At 50.0% G+C, this 24,489-nt stretch overlaps 1 protein-coding gene across 2 annotated transcripts; it reads left to right on the top strand.

The window, feature by feature from the left end:
• The first annotated feature begins 5,334 nt into the window (after positions 1-5,334).
• On the top strand, positions 5,335-23,965 carry Gtf3c5 (general transcription factor IIIC subunit 5). Of its 2 annotated transcripts, none has more exons than XM_021149328.2 (12): positions 5,335-5,789; positions 8,925-9,144; positions 11,359-11,557; positions 16,683-16,878; positions 17,939-18,043; positions 19,070-19,184; positions 19,593-19,673; positions 19,770-19,867; positions 20,881-20,963; positions 21,642-21,784; positions 22,473-22,649; positions 23,102-23,965. In XM_021149328.2, the coding sequence occupies exons 1-11, from the start codon at positions 5,637-5,639 to the stop codon at positions 22,622-22,624; spliced, it is 1,545 nt and encodes a 514-aa protein (XP_021004987.1). In that variant the 5' UTR covers positions 5,335-5,636; the 3' UTR covers positions 22,625-22,649; positions 23,102-23,965. The 2 variants fall into 2 exon arrangements, with proteins under 2 accessions (XP_021004987.1, XP_029330481.1); XM_029474621.1 differs by having other exon boundaries at positions 22,455-22,649.
• Positions 23,966-24,489: the final 524 nt, after the last annotated feature.

Below are 24,489 nucleotides of genomic sequence, written 5' to 3'. Positions count from 1 at the left end.
ACAGGTAAGGACTGAGGGATGCTGGGAGAACCTGGAGGCCAGGTCCAGCTCAGTAGGTAAAATAAGCACACCTCAGGCCCTTGCTGTGTGTGTGTGTGTGTGTGTGTGTGTGTGTGCACTCACACAGTTGTACCAAGGTACGCATGAGGAGGTCAGAGGACAATTTTCAACAGTTGGTTCTAACCTTCCACTACATGAGTTTAGGGATGGAACTCAGGTCTTCAAATTTAGCAATAAGTGCCTTTACCCGTGAGCCATCTCACCGGTGTGCCTGAGACCATGCATTCTTTTCAAACATTTCCCAGAACATGTCTTCAGACCGAATCTATGGAGAACACAAAACAAATCCAGACAAACTGCAAGGAACATAGTCAAAGGGGTATGTTGTCTGATCTCAATGGAATTAGGCCAAAAGTTTATAAATATCATTTAAAAATAGCCATATTTTGGCTGGTGGATGATAGACTTATAAAGGAACTTCTATATTTTTTTTTAAAAATCAGCTAGGTTGGGGCACACGCCTTTAATCCCAGAGCTGGGGAGGCAGAGGCAGGTGGATCTCTGAGTTTGAGGCCAGCCTGGTCTACAGAGTGAGTTCCAGGACAGCCAGAGCTACACAGAGAAACCTTGTGTTGCAAAACCAAAAAAGCAAAAGAAAAACAAAATCACAGAGAATGTTAGAAATGTTTGCAAATGAGGGACAAGGAAGGAGGGGAAGAGAATGGATCTGAAAAGCACCCGTTCCTTTGATCACACTTAAGTAGACTAAAGGAATAAAGTCTCTAAAAGAATCTATAAAAGATCTTCATGAATCTAGAGATAAAAGATTTCTTAGGACACCTTGAAATGAACTGTAGCCACAAAAGAAAAAAAAAGTTACATTTTAGTCTGACGTTATACTAGTTAAATACTACAGAGCTTTGTCCCACAGAAGCTGAAACCCTCACCAAAAGCCAACAGTGAGCATGCTAGGGGCGTGGCTCAGCCGTAAAGTGCTTGCCTAGCCTGGTCCCCAGGACCGACCCCCAAACCCGGCTTGCTGTTGAGGGAGAAAAGCTAAGGGTTTCTGGGGTTCTGGTTCAATGCAGATTTGATGCTTTAGACCCGTGGTGGGGGTGTCTAGTGGGGCACAATCTGTCCCCTGAATGGCGAGGAAGTGGGTGAGAGGAGGAGGAGGCTGGAGCCCTACTAACCACCCCCCAGGGTGTATCTCCTAGAACACCTCCCACTGGACTCAAGTCACTTCCCAGTAACAACAAGCTGGGGGCTTATCATTTAACAGGAGGCCTTGGAGTCGAGCTCATCTTTAGTCCCAGACAAAGAGGCAGACAGATCTCTGTGAACCGGAGGCCAGGTCTACATAGTGAGTTTCAAGACACCCAGGGCTACACAGAGAGACCCTGTCTCACAAAAATAAATAAATAAATAAATAAATAAATAAATAAATAAATAAATAAATGAACATATAGCCTTGGGGGTTTTCCAGATTCAGACCACAGCAATGGAAGGGCAGAGAGCTTGTTACCTTGGTCTGTGCTTGGCTGTGCTTGGCTGCGCTTGGTTTTTTTGTTTTGTTTTAGTTTTTTTGTTTTGTTTTGTTTTTTGAAGGCAGGTAGGAGATCGACTCTTTTTGCTGGCTGACCTCAGATTATAAAGCCAAGGATGACTTTGAACCTCTGACCTTCTGACCTTCATCTCCCAGTGTGGGGATTACAGATGTGCACCACCACACCTGGCTTACTTTTACATTGAATTTTTATTTATTAGATTTGCTATTTTATGTGTATGGGTGTTTCACCTGCCTGTGTGTCTGTGTGCCTTGTATGTGCCTGGAGCCCTTGGAAGTCAGAAGAGGGCACTGGATTCCTAAACCTGATGCTGTACATGGTTGTGAGCCACTAGATGGATGATGGGAACTGAACCTGGGTCCTCTTCAAGAGCGGCAAGTACTCTTAGCTAAAAAAAACCCCACCTCTCCAGCACCAATGTTTGTTTGTTTGGTAAGCAAGGGGTGTGAGAGCAGAGGTCAGGGGACAACCTCTAACAGTTGGTTCTCTCTTTGCACTGCGTGGGTCTCCAGTGGAATTTTGATTGGCAAGCCCTGTGTGGAAAGAAAGTCCTTGCCTATGGAGCCATCTCAGTGGCTCTACCTTATTTTCTGAGACAGGGTCTTTCTGAGACTGTGTTTTGGGTTCATGGCTGGTCAACAAGCTGCTGAAATGACTTGTCTCTGCCCACGCCCAGTGAAAAGGTAACAGGTGAGTTTTGTTTTGTTTTTAACAAAACATGGATGCAGGGGGATCTGAACTCAGGACCTCACGTTTGTACTTCCCGAGGACGTTGCCCAGTGAGCCAGCTCCTCAGCTCCGATATCCCTGATGGGATTTCCCACAGGCTGGATCGTGGCTCTGGAAGTCAAGAGGACTTCCACACCTTTGGTCCTGCACTTTCAGGTCACAACATCAGTAATTTGTCATGGACTTGGATGGGGCAAGTGTTCCTGGAAGCCAGCCCTACAGAAAATGAGCATCAATCATTTCTCTGCACACAGAAGTGACTGCAAGCCACACCCACACATCCTATTCTGTCTTACTGTATTCCCAGCTCACTCCCCCTCAGCCAAGTCCCCCATACTCCTCAGACTCCCAGCAAAGGGTGACTGAGGACAGCATGGCTGATGTACTAACCAAATGCAGTTTAAAACATGCTCCCACGTGAGCATAGTGATACAGGGCCTCCCAAGGCCTTCAGGAAACCTACGTATACTTGAGGGGCTGTGCTGCTTACATTTCATTAGCTTTACATATGTCTTGGCTAGGCAGCATTTTGAAAATATTTAACTAGGCAACATAAATTATATTTATGAACAAGCTCTGAAACCCGGTCTTGTTCATAGTTTCATTTTGCTTTGGAATGACAAGCTGACCGGGAAGGACAATGCCCAGTGACATGGTTTGTTCTTTTTGGAAGAGAAGCCTGTGAAAGATTCCATTGTAGGTCATTGTCACCCAATGATGAGACCCTGAATATGTGTATAAGTGAGCATAGATGGAGCAGATGGACAGCAAGAATACTGGCCCTGGGACTAGCATAAGCCTTTCAGGAGGCTCCTGAACTCAGGAGACCTCAGGCTTGAACTAGGATTTCTCAGTGCAGCAACTTCTCCATCTTCCAGGATGTCATGAGCACTTACCGCCAGCAGATGGAGGGCTTGCCTATGTGAATGTTCTGTCGCCATCTGATGGCCAAAAGGAAACATTACACTTCTCATCCAGTCCAAGGAGACTCAAGGCCTAGCAAGGGAATATTAAAGAAAGCACCTACTATGTGCACCGTGGACTGACCTTGAGAATACAGTGAGTTATACCGCATCTCTGCTGAAGCTCAGAAAAGTATTTTCCAAAGATTTCCTTTTTCACTAGTTGATAAAAGGCTAATACTTTCCCTACTCCTGGTTCCTCCAAAGGCACACTGCCAACAATATTCAGTGTTCTGCAAAGCCCTGGATCGGAGGAGTGTTATGCTGCTTCCCTTACGATGCTTTCCTGTGGAATGAGGCTCTGCTACGCAGCCAGCATCCCCTTTCCATTGCCTTGGGTCACCTCAGGGGCTAGGACAGCTGTCCTTCTCCAAGTCTATGTATCAGGAGCAGGACCTGAGGTTTGCAAGCACATTTAGACAGCTAAGGCCCAGAACGTCCTTGGTCGTAGAGCAGTGGCTGAAGGGGTGTTGAGGGTGTTGGTCACCAAACTAGTGCGTCTCAGTTCTGAGCCTTATATAATTCACCTTGTGTGCCAGGACCTGTTGGAAAACTGAATCTAAAGAGGCTGGGTGCAGGAAGAAGGGTAAATGCCATGGGCTTGATTTTTCCTCGTTATCTTTTCTAGGTGTCGTGATAGGTGGGAGGGAGCCTAGAGATGGGACGCAGCACCTTGAATGTGTAAGCACTCCTTCCACCACTGAGCAGCGTCTCAGCCTCCAATTCCTTTGCTAGTTGTTCTTGCTACTGAATGTGAGTTCTAGAAGGACAGGCTTTCTGATTCATCATCCACTCCCCACAGACCCAGGCATGCAGGAGACCGCATTTCATAAATGCTAAATGTGTGGGCACTGCTTTCATTAGCTGCCTGATCCTTTTGGCTCTTCTCAGCTTCTGGTCTGAAGGGTCTGATTAGATAGGTAAGTTTTTGTTTGTGAGGATCTGTGTGCCAGATCTGGCTCGGATCCCAGGCAGGACCAAGTCTCTTTCTCTCAGAAGCTTGGCCTGATGCCCTCAGGTTGGTCCTTGTCTTTGCCTCCCCTCCTGCCCTTCTCCGTGGTTCCTCTTCACATATGGATATTCCTCTCTAGAATGAGACTGATTCAGTGTTCTGTGGCCATGTGCTGATCTAGAGCTGGATTGAATGAGTCATGAAAGTGTCGCCTCATTCATTCACTGGCTCACAACATCTTTAGTGAATGTATACTCTGTGTCTACCCCCGTGTTCAGGTCTGAGAGGTCCGCAGCAAAGCAATCCTTACCTTTAGGAAGCTGCCAATACAGTAAAGGAAAGCCAGCATTAAGCAAATAAGGCTGTGCTCCCCGATGTGTGCTCCCCGACGTGTGCGTCTGAGTGCCGAGTGCACCAAGGAAATCAGCAGACTAGACTTAGGTTATCATGGTGGATCCCCAGGGGAGGTAAAGCCTATATACATAAACCTAAGTGATGAAGAGAAGCTGACAGCTAGGCGGTGGGGGGAAAGAGGGGCGGGGGTCCCGCTGAGAACAGGAACAACGTGAGATCGCTTTCTAAGATCATGTTTATATCATAAGGAGAAGAGATGACAGCTGAATATTGAGAGTGTTGCTACATTGGATGAGGGGTTTACCGAGGCTCCGTGTAGCTTAGAAGCAGCTTTGTAGGTTCAGGAACCGAACTTCTTCTTATTCAGAGGTAGAAGCACCCACCGTGTTCAGCAAACAAAAACTTACCTATCTAATCAGACCCTCACAGAACCAACAAGTGAGTAGCCTATGTTGCAAATTTTGCTAAGCATGCTATGCGTACATCCTAATATGGGATGCGATGTGCATCTAATATTTTACTGTCATCTCTGCAAGATGACAACAAGGGCTTTGAAGCTTGTGTATTAAACTCACAGAGGTGTGATGATAAGAAGTTATCAATTTGTTAATTTACAATTGCACTCAGCCCTAAATACATGCACAAAGGAGCAAGGCTAAGAGGACTCAGTGGACTGCTTTTTCTTTGACAGCCGAAAACATGCTCAGGGCTGAGAGGCGGGCCAGAGGACGCCTCGGGCACGCCTTCAAGCTCTCATTGGACGGGATATCCGGAAAAACCCGGTCGAATCCTGGCTTGTCCTGGTTGGGTCCGCTGGTGGGATACGCCCTCGTCTCGCCCCTTTGTCCAACCCTCTTCATTTTAAAGTAAAAACCCCCCAGTTCTCTGCAGTGAAGCAAAATAAACAGTTGCGGCGATGCCCTGCTTCCTGGAGGCCTTCGAATCTCCCTGATTTAAGGAGAGGAGAAAGGTAAGGAGGACCGGAACTATTCCTTTGCGGAACCTTTGAGGTGAGGCCTCGCGGAGCCATTTGAGAACGGACCGCGGCGGGCTGGAACCAAACTAGTAGGCATGGCGGCGGCAGAGCCGGATGCGGACCCGAAGGCCGCCATCCCTGTGGACCTGCGGCGGGAACGGCGACTGGTGTGCGTGGAGTACCCGGGCGTAGTACGTAATGAGGCCAAGATGCTACAGACCCTGGGCGGCGAGGAAAGCGTCTCTCGAGTAAGGAGCTGGGAAACTCCGGGACCCCGGGAAAGGAATCATGTCTACCGAATGGGCGGGACCACCCGGCGGGAGAGCGGTTTCCGTGGCAACGGAGAGTTTAGGCAAGCTGTAGGACCTGTTGTGAACAAGGCGGTATTTTCTTTCTGTTCCCAAATGTGAGTAGCATGCTTAACATCTGTCCTAAGACAGTGGGCTGCTCTGACCTTACTGCTCTCGGCAGAAAACCAAGGCACAGGAGGAAAGAGAACGTTCCCATCACCTGTAGTTGAAACTAAAAGTGACACAACTCGCCGACGCTGTATTCTGTGGTTAGCACGTACAAAGTGCTTCCCCCCCCCCCTTGGTTTTTCGAGACAGGGTTTCTCTGTGTAGCCCAGGCTGTCCTGTAGTCCAGGCTGACCTCAAACTTAGAAATCCGCCTGCCTCTGCTTCCCAAGTGCTGGGATTAAAGGCGTGCGCCACCACTGCCCGGCTTTTTTTTTCTTTTGAGACAGGGTTTCTCTGTATAGCCATGGCTGTCCTGGAACTCACTTTGTAGACCAGGCTGGCCTCGAACTAGAAATCCGCCTGCCTCTGCCTCTACCTCTGGTGTGTTGGGATTAAAGGCGTGCGCTACTACGGCCCGGCATTTTTTTATTTTTATTTATTTATTTTTTAACATGCCACAGTCCTTTCAATCCCCAGGGCAGGAACTGTCGACATCTGCATTTTACAAGTAAACAGACCACATAACCACACAACAAGTATTGGACCTAAAGTGATGCTCTGTGGAATCTTGGAATGTTTCTTTAGAAATGATTTCCCTGAACATCTTAGCAAAAGCAGATTCTGTGAGTTAATATCTGGCTCCTTCCGTTGATAATTACACTCAGATTTCAGTTTGATGCATGTATTACCTGTTCATGTATTACATTTATTACTTAGCCCTGGGGCTGTAAACCGAGCTAGGACCTCTCTAGTTTACCTCAGTACTAATATCTGTACAGATCCCCATTTTATAAAAATTTATCAAGTATTTGGTTAAGTCCTAATGAAGCAGGGCAGTAGTGATCCACACCTTTAATCCCAGCATTGCAGAGGCAGAGGCAGGTGGATCTTTGAGTTTAAGGCCAGCCTGGTCTACAGATCAAGTTCCAGGACAGCATGAGCTAACAGAGAAACCCTGTCTCAAAAGAACAAACAACAAAAAGTCCTAATAATATCCTAGTGAACTAGATACTATTTTTCTTTCCTTTTTCCAGATAAGGGGGCAGGTAAGAAAGGTTAAGCCAGACATTGCTACCGGTATGACAGGAAAATGAATTCCAGCACAAATACAGTCTGAGCTGCTGCTCCACTTTTTTATGGGTGTGGAAAAGAACTGATGGATGTTATGATATTGAGAGAATCCTTGTTCTCCCTACCCCAGGGTTGCCTGATGGAAGAGACAGTCTTCCATTCTTACATTTTTCTTGGGTTTCTGAAGTCGTCCTAATGTGTCAGGCCATGTCTGGGCTCATCCGTGCTCTGGTAGGTCAGAGCTGTTTTATGAGAAGGGTGCCTGAGGAATGAGGCTGCTGTTTTCAAGAGTCTAACCTTATTTTTAGTTGTGTATCCAGGTGATTGTGAAAGCCAGAAGAGGGTGTTGGATCCCTTAGTGCTGTGATTGCAGGTGGTTGTGCACTATACCCAATGTTTGGGTGCTGGGAACTGAACTCCAGTCTTGGAAACAGCTCCTAACTTCTGAGTCATCTCTCCAGCCCTCAGGCTTCTTTTAACTTTCATGTTTTCCCTAACTTGCTACTGAGCGCTTCCTGAAGGCCCCTATCCTGAGTACTAGGAGTCAGGAGTTAAACTTAGGGGTGGCAAGTGGATTGAGCCAGTACACACTATCTGTTCACACACACACAGCTGACACTCACTGCATGCCTCTTACCAAATGTGGGGCAAGCATCTGTTCACATGTAGGTGTTAGTACTTACCAGGAGTTAGGCACCACTATTTTAATTTAATACTCATAACAGTATCATGTATGAGGTGGACACTATTCACTGGGAGAGTGGGAGGTTGTTTGTTTCTTTTTTCTTTAAGAAGAAGGAACTGGGGCCTTGAAGGCTATTGGTAATAATAAGCAATGACTGCCAGAGACTATCAATTGAGTCCTGGAGCAGGTGGGTAGTTTTTGGCTTGGTTGGCCCTACCTTAGTCAGTCTGAAAGCTTCTGTCTATTCAGTAGTAAACAGGGCTGTAACCCTGCCTGTGGTATGGTACCTGCACTTGATAGGTGATGGGTTTTATTTAATTAGCAGTTATCTCTCACTTTATAACCCATTGGAAGGAGCCTCTTTGACTTCATTCTCTTTACTATTTAAACATGAATAAACTTGGGTTTAAAAAATGAGTCCTAGCCGGGCGTGGTGGCGCACGCCTTTAATCCCAGCACTCAGGAGGCATAGGCAGGCGGATTTCTGAGTTCGAGCCCAGCCTGGTCTATAAAGTGAGTTCCAGGACAGCCAGGGCTACACAAGAAAACCTTGTCTCGAAAAATCACAAAAAAATGAAAAAAAAAAAAAAAAGAGTCCTACTTGCCCCACAGAATCAACTAAGCAGGGCTCATGGGGGCTCAGAGACTGAAGGGACAATCAGGGAGCTTGTATGATCTGAGCAAGGTCCTCTGCATATATGTTATGGTTGTGTAGCTTAGTCTTCTTGTGGGATTCCCAACACTGGGAGCAGGGGCTGTCACTGAGTCTTTGCCTGCTTCTGGGACCCATTTCCTCCTACTGGGTTGCCTTGTCCAGCCTTGATGTGAGGGTTGGTTTGTACCTAGTCCAATTGCATCTTGTTATGCCATGTTTAGTTGATATTCCTGGGAGTTCTGCTCTTTCCTGAAAGGAGTTGGAGGAGTGGATCTTGGGGAGAGGGGAGGTGTGAGAGGGAGGAACTGGGAGGCCAGGAGGGAGGGAAACCAGCAGTCAGGATATCTGTACAGAGAAGACTAAATGAAAAGCGTTTGGTGGGAATGAAGAGCTGTGCAGCATGCGCCCCGCCCCTTCCTGCGTCTCTGTCAGCTGCATTGTGGGAAGAGGAGCAGCGCTCTGTTGGGTGTTCAGCTGCTTACTGGGTCCCCCGTGTCCCCTGGCATTGCTGCAGATCTACACTGACCCCACCAAGAGGCTCGAACTCTACTTCCGGCCCAAGGACCCATACTGCCACCCTGTGTGCGCTAACCGTTTCAGTACCAGCAGCCTGCTGCTCCGGATCCGGAAAAGAACAAGGCGTCGGAGAGGTGTCCTGGGAGACGAGGCCCACCCCCAGGTCACGTTCAACTTGGAGATCATTGGCATCATCTCCACAATTTACAAATTTCAGGGTAACTATGACATCTCTAGCAGTATCGGGTGACTTCCGGGCTTCATGTGGAACCACATGGGAAGTGGGGTCGGGTATGCCCCTGCCTGAAGCACAGCCACTTCCCATGGTAGAAGCAGCCTCTTTAGTCAACAGTCCTTTATGCATTGTGGGTCCATGCCCTTTTATTCTCTTTCATAGTCTTTCTCTCTTTCTCCCTTTCTCCCTCTCTCTTTCTCTGCCTCCCCACCCTCCCTGAGACAGTGTCCTAGTTTGTGTTACAACAGCTGTGATGAAACACATGACCAAAGCAACTTGGGGAGAAAAGGGTTCATTTCACTCACCTTCCATAGAACCGTTCATCAAAAGCAGTGAGGGACTCAGGCCGGGCAGGAACCTGCAGCAGGAGCTGATGCAGAGGCCACGGCATGGTATTGCTTACTGGCTTGCTTCTCGTGGCTTTCTTAGTCTGCTTTTCTTACAGAACCCAGGATCACCATCCCAGAGGTGGTACCACCCACAAAGAGCTGGGCCCTTTCCCATCAATCACTAATTAAGAAAATGTTATACAGGCCTGCCTACAGACTGATCTTAGGTGGCATTTTCTTATTGCATTCCCTCCTCTCAGATGACTGTAGCTTGTAACAAGTTGACATAACACTAGCCAGCACAGAGGGTTTCTCTGTATAGATCTGATTGTCCTGAAACTTTCTATGTAGGACAGGCTGGCTGGGGACTCACAGAGCTCTGCCTGCCTCTGCCTCCTGGATATCAGGACTAAAGGCGTGTGCCACTACACCTGGTTTTCTCTCTTTTTGTGAGTTTTTTTTTCTTTTTCTGTTTTTATATGTGTATATTCCACATGTAAGTGTCTGTAAATGTCTGAAGAAAGAAAGGGTCTAATTCCCTGGAGGTAGAATTTCAGGCAGTTGGGAGTCATTGGATGTGGAAGTGAACTTAAGTCTTTGGAAAATCAGGAAGTATGCCTAACCCCTGAATCTTGTCTCTAGCCCCAACCTTTTATACTCTTAAGAAAAGCTAGCAGGCTGGAGAGATGGCTCAGCAGTTGGCTGCTTTTCTGAAGGACCTAGGTTCAGTTCCCAGCAACCACGTGGCACTCATGAAAGTCTATAACTCTGGTTCCAGGGGATCTGACACCCTCACACAGAAATACATTCAGGCAAAACACCAATGCACACGAATTAAAAAGAAATAAATAATTAAAGGAGAGAGGGGGAGAAGCTAGGGATCTAGAGTTCTGTGAGAAACCTTCCAATTTTAAGATAAACCGTTGTGCAGGGCCAGATCAAACTAGTGGTTGGATCTCTAGTCTGAGACAGCAGTGTTTTGGAACCTTTTCCCAAGCTGGCCTTAAACTCTAAGCCCACTGAACCTCTGTATCAGCCTCCCAAACAGTGCGATTGCAGCACTGTGACACTGTCTGCCTCCCCATCAAGCCCTGATGGCTGCTGGTTTCATCCCCTCTGACGTTTCCCCAACTGACTCCGGTTCCGTGCTTCCTTGGACTGGATGGCCAGTGTGATAGGCCCCTCATTCAGAGTGGGTTAGCATGTGCAGTTTCCCTGTAACATTCTCACACATGTGTGTCACTGTGTTTGTTCCTAGTCACCCACTCCCCAGGTGCCTCAGCTTCCCTGTGTCTGTGTGCTGGGACTGCAGAGCCAGCATTCATTCAAGGAGGCTCTGGAGAAGGTTCACAGATATGGTGTCTATTAAAGATGGCTGGTTATAGCTGCTGCCCTAAGGGAGAATCTGAAGAGACTAGTGAGAAAGGCGAATCCAAAGAGAAAAAAGGAGCAGGAGAGGAGTGTGAGGCCAGCCTTGGTTACAGGAAAATCATGTCTCAAACATGAGACAAAGGGAGGATAGGACCTCCCCGCCCGGGTCCCTTGGGCTGGATGGTTAAGCACTTCATCCTGGGAGATGGGCCAGCAGTCCCTGCAGCTTGGTGTAAATACTGTATTGGAAGCAGGGGTACACTGTGGTTTATGGATTAGCTCCCTGGGCTTTACCCTGCTGGTCCATGGCTCCAACCCCCCCCCCCCCCCCCCCCCCCCCCCCCCTCTCCCCCAGGCCACTGTTACTGCACTAATTTGCACAACCATCAGAGGGCGCTGCACAGCTCACTCCACACCTCCCTGAGAGGGTTTGGATGTCAGCACAGCAGCACCAGAGCCTGAGGGAGAGCCTGCCCTCTGTTCTCTTGTCTTTCCAGGAATGTCTGACTTCCAGTACTTGGCAGTGCACACAGAAGCTGGTGGCAAGCACGTGTCCATGTATGACAGAGTGCTCATGCGCAAGCCTGAGAAGGAGGAGTTCTTCCATCAGGACCTACCACTCTACATCCCCCCACCCATCTTCTCCAGGCTGGACACCCCTGTGGACTATTTCTATCGCCCTGAGACACAGCACCGGTAGGCAGCCCCCAGGTTCTCTCTCACCCAGGCCCCAGGGCAGCAGAAGACCAGGATTAAATTCAGAAGGGGAGTGTCCTAAGCAGTGGCCTGGTGATTCCCAACATACAGTGAACTAGTGGGACTCTAGAGCACCTGATAAGAAATGGTCTCTGGTTTTAATGCCCTGGTCATTACTGAGAAGTCTCTTTTGGACCTTCAGTCATCATTAATGGCACTACCTATGAAATGCCTTTTTGTCTCCTCTGTCCACCTCATGGTCTCCTGGGTCTTGTCCCAGCAGAGTTCATAGCTAGCTCTGTGATCCAGCCTTCTGCCCTCTCTCTGCAGAACCTCAGCTTGTTTGCCCCACTTGCTGTCTTCCTGTCTGCACACATGACTGGAAGTAGCTGCCAGCACTATCGAGCACTTACCTATATCTGCTGGAGCCTCCCTTCGAGCCCCAGCATCCTTGTTGGTTGTTCCTGAATCCTGCTCACTAAATATGCTGTGTTCTGAGTTTTGAGGATGGACCTCGGGCATATCAGAGTCAGGGTGGGCATCTCTTGTCACAACTAAGAGCACAAGCAACTCAAGTGAGATGAATAATTTAATTTTACACAATCTGGACAGAGTGGAGCTGTTGGAAAGGCAGGTCCCAGGCATTGTCAAATGTGGGTTTTTCTCTGGAGGCACAGAGGGAGAAGAGTTCCTTTGTATAAGAGCCAGGACTGACTAATGTAGAAGAAATTAATTTGAACATTCTCAATATGAGATTAATAATGCTCACCAGCTGTGGGGAAGTATGAAGCCAGCATTTGGCCTCGCCTCCTAGCATTTTGCCAGTTCTCTGTCATCCCCATTTATAAAGGATGGAGATATGACTTGGGGTATCTAGGCCACTTGGGAAGTTCTGAGCCTGACCTGGCCCAATCCCTGAGCCTTCCTTGGTCTTTAGTCTCACACTGTTCTTACTATTATGCTTGTGATGTTTAGAGAAAAGGTCTGTCTCTGTAGCCCAGGCTGGCCCAGAGCATATTGCAGCATCCAGGCTGGCTTCAGACTCACAGCCTCTCTGGCCTTAGCCTCCCAAGTGCTGGGGTCTTAGGCTAGCATCACCATGCCTGCTACCTTTTTTAAATTACACACACACGAAGACAGCCTTTCTTGTTGTGTTGTACACTTCCCAGGGCAGCGCTTTGGCTGGCTTTGTTCTCTCCTATAACCCTGGGCCAAGTGCTGCCAATAGCTGGGAGCCTTGGGAAGCAGGTCAGCACACAGATAAGCCAGAGGTGAAAGCAGCTTGAAAGCCAGCCTGTGGTTGGTCTCCGGTGTACCTTGAGGAGACTGTTGGCTGTGCGCCGTCTTCAGAAGGTTGCGCTCAAGTGCTGGCTGCTGACGTGGCACGTGGTAGGTTCTGTGCTGTGACAGGGCAGCTGCGGGAACAGATACTGTAGTGTAAAAACAAAAGGTAGTGTGAGCAAGAGCAGAGGCCTGAGATGGTCCAGAAGGTGGCCAGGATGGCCATGAAACTCCGCATAGAGTCCTGTGGTGACCCAGGCTTGGAGCTTGGTGCCAACAGATTACATGGCAGGGAGGCGTTGTCCTGGGTTGGATGTTGGGAAGCAGGGCAGAATGTGAGTGAGACCGTGGGTGAGGATTTAACTACATTGTGAATGGCAGGGGCTTGGGAAGGCTGTGAAGGAGCTGGCTGCAGAAAAGAGTGATGGAGGAACGAGACAAAGTGTTCAGAGAGAATAGTCTACACAGTGCAGGCATGAGGAGCTGCCACCTCCAAAGCTGGTGTGTGTGTGTGTGTGTGTGTGTCGGGGGGTTGGGGGATTGATTGATTGATTGATTGATTGATTTGGACCTGGCCTGGCTTTTAAAACCTCCGTTCACCCGGCAATGGCACACTTCCTCCAGCAAGGCCACACCTCCTAATCATTCCAATCTTTCTCAGGTTTCACCTCTGGTGAATAATCATTCAAATATATGAGTCTATGGGGTCCATTTTAATTCAGGGTTACGATTCCTAGGCTGTGGCAGCAGGCTTAGGTCTCATCCCAAAAAGTGTATTGTTCCCTGCTTTAGAAAACTGCTGTGAGGGCTGGTGAGATGGCTCAGTGGGTAAGAGCACCCGACTGCTCTTCCAAAGGTCCAGAGTTCAAATCCCAGCAACCACATGGTGGCTAACAACCATCCGTAATGAGATCTGGCGCCCTCTTCTGGAGTGTCTGAAGACAGCTACAGTGTACTTACATATAATAAATAAATAAATCTTTAAAAAAAAAAAAAAAAGAAAACTGCTGTGAGCAGGATTTGGTGGTGTATGCCTTTAATCTCAGCACATGGGATACACACACACACACACACACACACACACACACACACACCACTGTGCCTGGCTTCCTCATTGCTTTTTCAGAGTTAAATTTCTGATGTGTTTTTTCCTCTCACCAAATAATTGACGCCTGTAGTAGGAAGAACACTATGCAGAAGACAGTAAAGGCCCTGGGCTGCACTCTGCACAGAGGGGCTGGTAGGTAGCTGTCCACACTTCTGGAGTAGGCCATGGCGTGGGGCCAGCTGTCTTTGGGCCCGTGGGTATGACCCTTTTTCTTCCTTATGTGATTGGGCAGATTCCCAGCACACGGAAAGAACCTGCCTTTCTTCCCAGGCACTGTTGATTTTGGGGGCATTGTTGGCTAGCCAGGGGGAGGAGGGCCTGGCTGTCTGGGTGTAGGGTGTCCTGTAGGCTGGGGTTGCAGAGGTGAGACTGGCAGGGTGTTGAGCCCCTTCTGCTCCTACCAGCAACTCTCCACAGATTTAGGGTCACTGTGGTCAGTAGAGCTAGCCAGAGGCAGCCATGGTGCCCTTCCCTGACGCTCTCTCTGAAATGAAGGCAGCCACATCTTGAGGATAGTGCTGTACCTAGGATGGGTCCTGAAAGACACATCTGGAGAAAAGCAGACTCGACTCCTTGTTTCATATTTGTTTGCCAGTGTGCAAAACCCTTGTCATTGGTTGTTGAAGTTTACAGTTGATATGTACTCATGGAGAAAAGTAGGGTAAAGTGCAGACTGGGTGAGGCTGAGCAGGATTGCTTGAGCCTAGGAACTCCTGACGAGACGCATTCATAGCAGCAGATTGTTTTTGTAAAAGGGTAAAGGGGCTAAGAGGTGGCTCAGTGGTTAGGAGCATTTATTTGTTGCTCTTCCAGAGGACCAGAGTTTAGTTCCCAGCACCCACATCAGGTGGCTCACAACTTCTGGCCTCCTCAAAACCCACACACACATTGCATAAACATACAGACCCATATACAGGATGAGTGTGGGGATGGACTTGTGGCATCCTGGATAACACTTGTAGTGCTGTGGGATTAGGGCTGGTGTCGGGGAAGCACAGGCCTATGTATGTATGGCAGTAACTGCTGAAGCTGAGTCTCTGAGTGCTGTTTCTGACAACTACCCTTGAAGAGTTAGGGAGTTGCTGTAAGTGCTTCAGGAACCATCCACCGGCGCAGGCTCTGTGCTGGTACATACACAGAATGGGTGTGTGTGGGTGTGTGTGTGTGTGGGGGGGGTGCGCGCGTGTGTGGGGGGGTGTATTATATGTAAGTACACTGTAGCTGTCTTCAGACACTCCAGAAGAGGGAGTCAGATCTCATTACAGATGGTTGTGAGCCTCCATGTGTTTGCGGGATTTGAACTTAGGACCTTTGGAAGAGCAGTCCGTGCTCTTAACTGCTGAGTCATCTCTCCAGCCCTGTGCAGGTGTTTTAAAACTGCTTCTTTTAGCCGGGTATGTTGGTGCATGCCGTTGATCCCAGCTGGGATTAAAGGCAGGCGGTGGTGCGCCACCACCACCCGGCGTAAAAACCTATCTTTTTAAAGGTTCATAGAGAAGCACTGTTCACCCGCCTCTCAGCCCATGCACACAGAGGTCAGGACACGTCACTGTCTTTCCTGTGTTGGACACTATGGGGTGGACAGATAGGACGCTGGCTTAACCTCTGGGCTTTGGTGATCCCACCTGGCTGCATCCTTTTCATTCATTGTGGTCAGATGCTTCAGAGCCAAGTCACTGTCTGCTAGGTGGAAGAGCAGAGCCTTTAGTAAGGGTGTCCTAGAGCCCCACTCATTTTTAATCTAGAAGGTTTCAGAAAGCCAAGAGAAGGTTCAGACCCTTCTAGCTTTGCTCACCCAGATTCAGGGTATGTTGCCCCCACTACACTTACACTCCTCTTACTCCCTCCCCACTGTTCCTGGGTAGCAGTAAGTCATAATTCTGTAGAAGAGCCTCAAGAAGCAAAGCCAAACGGATGTGGCAGTAGCCTCCTCTTCTTTTTGCTCGGAGCTGCAGCAAGGCTGCTTTTTTACATTTTTTATTTAAGATTTACTTATTTATTTTATGTATATGAGTACATTGTAGCTGTCTTCAGACACAGTAGAAGAGGGCATCGGATCCCATTACAGATGGTTGTGAGCCACTGTGCGGTTGCTGGGAATTGAACTCAGGACCTCTGAAAGTGGTTAAGACAGTGCTCTTAACCACTGAGCCATTTCTCCAGCCCTCAGCCAGACATCTTGGGGCTAAGGCCCAGCTCCTGACAGATGTTGTTTGGACACATTTACTAGTCTGAGTAGCCTCGGGTACTTCCTCAGAAACTCCTTCCTTGAAGGACCATTTTGAGAATTAAGTGAGTCATGTAAGTAGGCAGAGTCCATGACCCTGTCCACATGCAGCTGATGGGCTTGTGGCTGCTGTGCGGCTCTGCGCTGGGGGCTGGGATTGGGCGGTGGTAGATGTGGATGGTGCTAGATGAAGTTTCTGTTGGGAGGCCACCAGCCTTCAACGGTGCCCCTTCCCATGTACCAGCTCTAAGACTTAGGGCCTTGGCCTCCTTCAAGGCCACTGGCCCCAGGGTTTCCCTGAGCCATTGCAGGCAGTTATAAGCCCTCTCACCCTTGATGGTAGCCTAAGGGCATGTGATTTTCCAGTAGGCAGTGCTGGGAGTCCCCTCCACTGAATCCAGAGAAAGGCACATGGGTATGGTCTACTGGTGAGACCTGCTGGATTCTTTGCCCACCTGGCAGGCCTGTGCCTCAGATGGTAATCTAATTGTCTGTCTCTCTACCCACAGAGAAGGCTATCATAATCCCACCATCTCAGGGGAGAACCTGATTGGACTGAGTAGAGCCCGGCGCCCCCACAACGCCATCTTTGTCAACTTTGAGGACACTGATGTTCCTGAACAGCCTTTGGAGGCTGCAGTCCAGACATGGAAGAAGGCCTGCACCAATCCCATAGATCAGAAGGTGGAAGAGGAGCTGAGGAAGGTGAGGCTGGTGCCCCACCTAACCTGCTGCATACTACACCAGCAAGGCTGGTTCCACTTGTTCTAGCACTGGCTAGTTAGCACAGGAATTGTAACCTCGGCTGTTACATCTAAAAGCTGTGTCAGAAGCTGGGCTTGGTAGTTGGCCGGCAGAGTGAGATTGGGGCTTGACAACTAGACAAAGTCATGTAAGTAAAATAAAGAGGGCTGGGAAACACTGTGCTGGGTCAGTGCTGTCTGGAACGTGCGAGGCTGAGTCCTCAGGACCTCACAAGTCCTGCATTTCCAAAGTTGAAAACAGTCCCTAGAGTTTTTTTAAAAGTCCCTTTGGGCGCCAGAGATGGGTTGTTGCTGGGATGTGGCTTGAATATGGAGCTGGGTCTAACAGCCTGTGCAGAGCTATTACTTGTAACAAACACATGGAAACTGGCCATGTGCCAGGCTATGGTGCCTTCACCCTGAGTGTAGCTGGAAGCACGTCACAGGACACTGCACTACCTTCTGGCTTCCGGTGCTCTGTGACAGTGGCTGGATCTCTGTTGTGTCCACAGTCCTAAACAGTGGGTTCTATGGGGCTTTCTGTGTTGAAGCTAAAGTGACACCCTTTATTTCATTCAAGGACTGGGTCCTTCAGAGACTGCAGCCCTTACTGAATGTCAGTAGTCACCTGAGGCTTCCCCGTGGCTCATCTTTGTTCTGGCTCACACTGCCTTGGACTGCCACCCCTTCACCTCCTTCAAGTCCTGTCTTCAGAACTTGCCTTCCAGTTAGGAATGACTGGGGCTCTGGAGTTTCAGCACCTGCTTGCTCAGCCCTGGTGCTCCATTGTACTGTGAGCCATGGAAGGCCGGGGACTATATGGTCATTTCAGGACCCCCACACTGCACAGTTGCTCTTGCATGTCCAAGATGTATAATCCATGCCTCTAAGGGATTGGGTAGGGAGGAAAGGGTTATGAATGACTGGCCGGTGTGGTGGGTTCTAGACATACAGGAACAGCTGATGTGAGAAGCCAGTCGCTGTTGGCGTTCATCTCAGACTCTGTCCTTGACTCTCCCCAGCTCTTTGACATCCGTCCTGTTTGGTCACGAAACGCTGTCAAGTCTAACGTCAGTGTCCATCCTGACAAGCTTAAGATCTTGCTTCCCTATATGGCTTATTACATGGTAAGTCTCATCTCACCTGTATCCTAGCTCCCACCAGGGTGGTCCCTGGTGGGACATATTAGAGCCATGGCAACAGAAGGCATATGTACTTCCTAGCATCCCTGGCACCTGGCACCTTGAGACAACTTGTTAACTAGTTAACTAGTTACAGAGCTAGGAAGCTGGCTCAGTGGGTAAAGTGCTTGCTACACCGGCTTGAGGATCCCTAGCATCCATGGGGCAGTGTGTGCCTGTAACCCCAGCACTGAGTAGGTAAGAGTTGGGCAGGTCCTGGTACGCACGTGCGCACACACACACACACACACACACACACCAAGACATGGACCCAAAAAAGAAACAAAGATTTTAAAGCCCCCAAGTCCACCACAACCTTCTAATCTGGCAGTGTGCAGATGACTTTAAAGGAAGAATTCCATGAGGCATAGGTAAGCCTTCTGTGCATATGATGTTGTAGTGAGGATTCCTGAGGGCCTGGCACTGGGGGAGGCTATATATCACCCCCTTCTTTTGCCTCTGAGGGAAAGTAGGACTCAGGGCGTTGACATGGCCATGTCTTGGTTCTGTAGCCAGTGAGTGGCAGAGCTGAGGCCCAGAGCCCAGGCCTCTTAGTGACAGCACTTCTCACCTCAACTCCCCATGCTGTGTTGAGCTTGGTGGAAGAAGTCCATTCTTGACTCCTCCCAGGAGAGGATGGGGGTTGGGGCCGGGCGGGGTTGGTACAGAGCTTCCAAAAAATTGAGAAGAAAGGGGGTCCTACCTGCCAAGGGGAGCCAGCATAAACCATGACCTTAGAGGTTGGTGATGGGCAGAGCCACTGTTGGACTCCTCCTTTCACTGAACATGACTTCCAGCTCTACTGTAGTGCTCTTCATGGAAGGGACAGTTGTCACAGAAACTCCTGATCCCACTTTATCCCCATAGAACCCCATCAAAGGGTGGGGTCTAAGGCCGTGTTTCAGAGCTCAGGGCCCTGCTGCCTCCCACCTACGTGCTAGAGGCCTCACACTCAGTACTTTTGGTCTCCAGATAACAGGCCCGTGGAGAAGCTTGTGGATTCGATTTGGCTATGACCCTCGAAAACACCCAGATGCCAAGATTTATCAAGTCCTTGATTTTCGAATCCGCTGTGGAATGAAATATGGTAAAATTAAGTTTTCTGTCCTTGTCTCTGTGTCCACCATTTCTAGCATTGTCCTTACTGGGAAAAAAAAAAAGACGTATGTGTATGTATCTGTGTGTTTGAGTATCAGCACGTGTGTGTGCAGGAGAGCAGAAACAAGAGTCAGCTGTCGGGCCAGGCGTGGTGGCGCACGCCTTTAATCCCAGCACTCAGGAGGCAGAGGCAGGCAGATTTCTGAGTTCAGAGCCAGCCTGGTCTACAGAGTGAGTTCCAGGACAGCCAGGGCTACACAGAGAAACCCTGTCTCAAAAAAAAAAAAAAGGATGTCAGTGCGCGAGAGCTGCTAGATGTGCCGGTGTCCATCCCTCCTGTAGGTGGCAGATGGAGCTGGCCACCTAGTTCCTTCTGACACATGGCCCTTGCATGTAGGTTATGGCTCCAGGGACATGCCTGTTAAAGCGAAGCGCAGCACGTACAACTACAGCCTCCCCATCACCGTCAAGAAGACATGTGAGTGGCTGCATCAGGACATGCATGGGAGGTGGGCATTTGAACAGCAGGTCTGATGGGTGAGCCCACTCACTCCACTGCCTTGCTTCCATGCAGCCAACCAGCCTGTCACCATGCATGACCTGAAGCAGGGCCTGGGCCCATCAGGAACTGATGGCCCACGGAAATTGACCTACAATAAGTACAAACTCAAGGTGAGGTCGGGTGGGGGCGATGGAGTGTCTCTGCGGGGCTGGGCACTTCTGAGTGACCCTGGGAAGGGTTATTAACTGACTTAGCTTTCTCCCCACCAAGTGCCTTTGTATTATTCACCCCTCAGGGCCCTCCAGAAACAAAGGCCATCTACCCAAGGTCATGGGGAACTAGGGCCATCTGGGCAGAGGTGGTGGTGACAAGTCCTGGAGAGGGAAATTTGACCGCAGCAGATGTGTGCAGCTGCCCCTGGGGAGCCTGGCTCCCTGAGGCCTATAACTGCTGCTGGGATGGGGGGATGGGGGGGTCAAACATAGACATGAGCACAAGCCAAGCCAGAACATCTGGGGACCAGCTGTGGGGTGAAATGCAAGATGGGATGCACACAGCCTTCCAGGGCTCACGTTTTCATCAGCACCACCCATTAGGGGCTAGCACATGCCAGTGCTTCTCATGACCCCTCCACGGTCCTGGGAGAGGCCAAGTTAGTGTCTCTATCCTGCAGTTCCTGCTCAAGTAGCTGTGTCAGAAAATATAAGTTGATCAGAGACCGGTGACATGTAGGGAGATAGCTTTCCCCTAGTGCCATTGTGCCTTGGCTACTAGTGTCTTGGGGCCTTGTCTTTGACTCTAGGGCTATATTCCAAGTAAAAAAAGGAAGAAATGATATATTAAACCCTGCCTTCCCCCCCAAAAGCAGCCAACGGAGCATGCAGGGTCCATAGAGTGACTGAGTAGAGACAGCTGGTGAGGTGCCCGCCATCCAGTTCCTTTTGGAAGGTGCAGCAGACAGAGCCCAGCATAGTTAAAGGCAGTCCATACTGTAGACTAAGGAAGGCCTGACTGCCTCAACCCCCCAGCACCTCCTGTGGAGTGAGAGCCTCCTCTCTCCACGTCTGCTGGCCACCCTGGGCCAACTCCTTAGACTTCCATGAAAGTCACAGCATGGGTGTCCCCAGCACTGTTAGGCCTCGGGTACTCTGCAGCCATCCCATCTCTTCCCTCTTTTTCTCAGGATTCGGTCTACATCTTCCGGGAAGGGGCGCTGCCACCCTATCGACAGATGTTCTACCAGCTGTGTGATTTGAATGTGGAGGAGTATGTATGAGGGGTCCTGTGCCCAGGGATGGATGGCCCCTGGATTCTGGGCTAGCACTGGCTCAGGAGTAGTGTTCTCTGCAGCTCTTCCTGCATCTGAGCTCTTAAGGAAGACTTGGCCACTGGGAGTTGGGCGCAGCCCTGAGTCTGGCTGTATGTGGGCTGTAAGGCTCATGGCAACAACCACGGGCTTGCACTGTGCCCTGTAGAAAGCAACCCTGCTTGCTAGTAGCAGTCGCTCCCTGACTGGTGTGGATCCTAATCCTGGGCACCTTCAACCCATTTGTTCTCAACCATGGCTAAACACCACCAAGAGTGGGCAACAGCACTAACGGGAACAAGGCAGCGTGTGGGACCTAGAGAAAGCCTGACTGTAGCAGGAGAGTGCCTCTGGGGATATGTCCAGCTCAGTGGGTTTTTTTTTGGGGGGGGGGTGCTATTCAGAGACTGCAAAAGTTAGGGAACCTGCTGGGAGGTCTTCATTACCCACTACCTCTGAGACCTCTGTGTGAGCATTGTCTCCTAAACAGTCTCCCACTGGCATCCTGTCCATAGACGAGTGTTAGAACTATCCCATGAGCCAGCACACATTGAAGCCACACTCTGAGGGAGGCTCCGGATAAGCTCTCCCCAAGCCCCATCCCTGGACTCTACCCACTCAGCTTCCTGTGCCCACAGGTTGCAGAAAATTGTTCACCGAAACGATGGGACAGAGACTGTGTGCACAGAGAGAGATGGGTGGTGCCTCCCCAAGACCACAGATCACCTGAGGGACACCATGTCACTCATGATTCTACAGACCATCCGCTCTGAGAGGCCTGGTGAGAGCCACTTGTGCAGGGAAGCCTCAGACCTGTTCGAAACAGGTCTGACAAAAGCTGACAAAAAGCTCCAGAGACCCTCATACTATCCGTGATGGGAGGGGGTCTGTGAGCCAGGACTCAGCCGTGACACTAAAGAGTGCAGACAAGAGGGAAGAAATGCCGCCTCCTAGTACAGGAAGGACAGCTCTGCCCATCTCTCCCCTGGGGCTGTGTGGCTCCGTGGCTCCTTTCTCAAAGCCTGGGCTAGCTCCTGGGGGCATAGGAAAGTGAGGTACTTGCTAGGCAGGGGTCTCCAAGGGGCCCTGAAGAGCAATGCAAAGCTCTTGTAAAGGACTCCTTCTGAGCTGGGTAGCAGGCATCTGAGTAGAGCAGGCTTCCTGGCTGTTTGGGGTGTAGGCTTTACCTCTTGGGATCCCAGTCAAGGCTTTGAAGCTTTTCTGGGAATTATGGTGTATGCCCCCTCAAGGTGCATTGGGCCCCAGGCTGCTCATGGTTCTCCCCAGAAAATGGGTTCAAACATGCCTACTAGGCTCCCCGCCTGTCCCCGTCCCCACCCTCATGCTTTCCTTCGTGGCTGATTCATTGCTAGAGCCTGTCACAGTGAAGGGCCTCTAGGGCCGCCGAGGAAGCCTGTGTTGGAACACGGTCTTCTTCCCTTCCTGTACAGCTCTTTTCTCCAACACAGGTAAGGCTGATCGTGGGAAAGAGCAGCTGATGTTTGAATCTGGAGAAGAGGAGGAGGAGGAGGAGGAAGAGGAGGAGGAGGAAGAGGAGGATTTCAAGCCCTCAGATGGGAGCGAGAATGAGATGGAGACAGAGATTCTGGATTACGTGTGAGGAAGCGCTGTTCCCAGGCAACCAGGTGAGCGCAGCAGCCATCCTCCCAAAGCAGCAGAATAGGGTCAGGTAGTGAGGACAGCCCGGCCATGAGGCTCCTCCCAAAGCTGCGGTCCTAACACGAGGTCCTGGCTCTGGCTGTGTCCTCTGCTTGGTGCTGTCTTGTGCCCTGGGTGGAGGACAACCCTATTGCCGTGCAGGTGACCCAAGGTAGGTGTGGTAAACCATGGCACCCATCCTGGCAGGGGTTTGTGAATCTAGTGACAGAGGGCCTGAGGAACTTGGCTAGCCAGACCACCCTTTGGTTTGGGCACTATCTGTCTGGGGTAGCCTTGGTATAAGCCAGCCCAGCCCTGATTGTCCTGTATATCGATTTTCCTGGATGTCTCAACATGGGGGGCAGAGGGAGTGGTAAAATTGGGAGTGTTTCCTCTTGCCTGGGGCTCTAACATCTCATTTGTTCCTTCCCTTATTCAGGACTTGCTGGCATGTCATGATGGGACTGTTGGGACAGGCCTGTGCCCCCATCCAGGCAGTGAGATGAGGACACTGGGCAACCCCAGGCTGTGCTCAGCCTGACTTCACCAAATGGACCTGAAAACACCCCATCTCACAGCTTCCTTTTGTCCCTGTCAAGCGGGCATCCATGGAAGGTCCCTGAGTGTAACCCCCAGAGCAGCAGCGCCACTTCCTGAAGGGTGCTGCGCCAGAGATGGGCCATTGCCTTGTGTCTCTGTGTGGCCTCTGTGCCTTGAACAGCCTGGTGCACACAGTTAAGTCACAGCAAATCCAAAGCCAAATGCCTCGAGTCAGCCGAGATTGAAGATCCATTGTTTGATTTGGCCCAAGTGAGCACTCCTGGGAACTTCCCAGCCTTACAGGGAATCAGACAGACAGACCCTGTGTCTCCTGCTGACCCTGCTTCCTGCTGCTTCAAAGAATGCTCAGCCCTCAGGCAGGAAGTAGCTCTTCCCAAAAGGCTAGTCAGCTTTGTCTGTCCCCATAGGACTTCTTTCATGGTGACTGCCAGGATGCTTCAGCTGGGAGTTTTCTCACTTCTAGTTGCTGCCCATCCTGGTTCTTGGGGAGGAGATCTGGGTTCTGATCCCATCTACCCAGGAATGCTTTGACTCTAGATATGAGGAGGGTTCTGAGTGAGGGCCCCATGTCCTCTGGAGGCCTCACTTACACAGCCCAGGGCGATGGCCGTTCCTGCCATAGGTTGGACAGACTAGAAGGACTTCCTGAAGTCTAGCCACACTTGGCAAAGTATTGTAATTCTCCTGAATTCCCATGTAAATCAAAGTGCTTTTGGTACAATAAATATAAAACTCCCCAGAGCCAGCACTGGTGTTTGTTTGATGCCCTGGTTACCTGGCATATGACGTCACAGCACTGAGTCTTGTTGCATAGTGCACCCTGTATTGTTTTCGATTTGTGTTTTGCTGGGTGTGTTTGAGAAAAGGCCACTTGTCTCCACAGAACGACGGCACTTTGTGGCACTTGCTAGCCAAGATTCTCCAGAAGTGGAACAATTAACACTTATTATAAGCAGTTGGCTCTCAGAAAAGGTACAGGTCCAGTCTTCAGGGCATGGTATAGGGTGGAGATTCAGAGAAGGGCTGCAGTTGAATGCAACCTGCTGGCTGCATACTCCCACCCCTACCCCTGCTGCCTACCAGCCCTGCAGCAGGCTGTGCATGAAGCACCCCCACCTGGAGGTGAGTCAGCATCCACTGACTTCAACAACATTTCATCAAGAAGCAAAACATCCGCCGGGTGGTGGTGGCACACGCCTTTAATCCCAGCACTTGGGAGGCAGAGGCAGGTGGATTTCTGAGTTGGAGGCCAGCCTGGTCTACAGA

Source organism: Mus caroli, chromosome 2, assembly GCF_900094665.2.
Source record: "Mus caroli chromosome 2, CAROLI_EIJ_v1.1, whole genome shotgun sequence".
Lineage (NCBI taxonomy): Eukaryota > Metazoa > Chordata > Mammalia > Rodentia > Muridae > Mus > Mus caroli.
The sequence above is the reverse complement of the archived record's forward strand: the minus strand, read 5'-3'. Positions and strand labels throughout refer to the sequence as shown.

Bases quoted from the DNA above. Each gene is read 5' to 3' on its own strand.
- Gtf3c5 (XM_029474621.1), top strand. From the start codon at position 5,637: ATGGCGGCGGCAGAGCCGGATGCGGACCCGAAGGCCGCCATCCCTGTG. The intron at 9,145-11,358 runs GTAACTATGACA...TTGTCTTTCCAG, and splicing joins CACAATTTACAAATTTCAGG to GAATGTCTGACTTCCAGTAC. The intron at 19,185-19,592 runs GTAAAATTAAGT...CCTTGCATGTAG, and splicing joins CCGCTGTGGAATGAAATATG to GTTATGGCTCCAGGGACATG.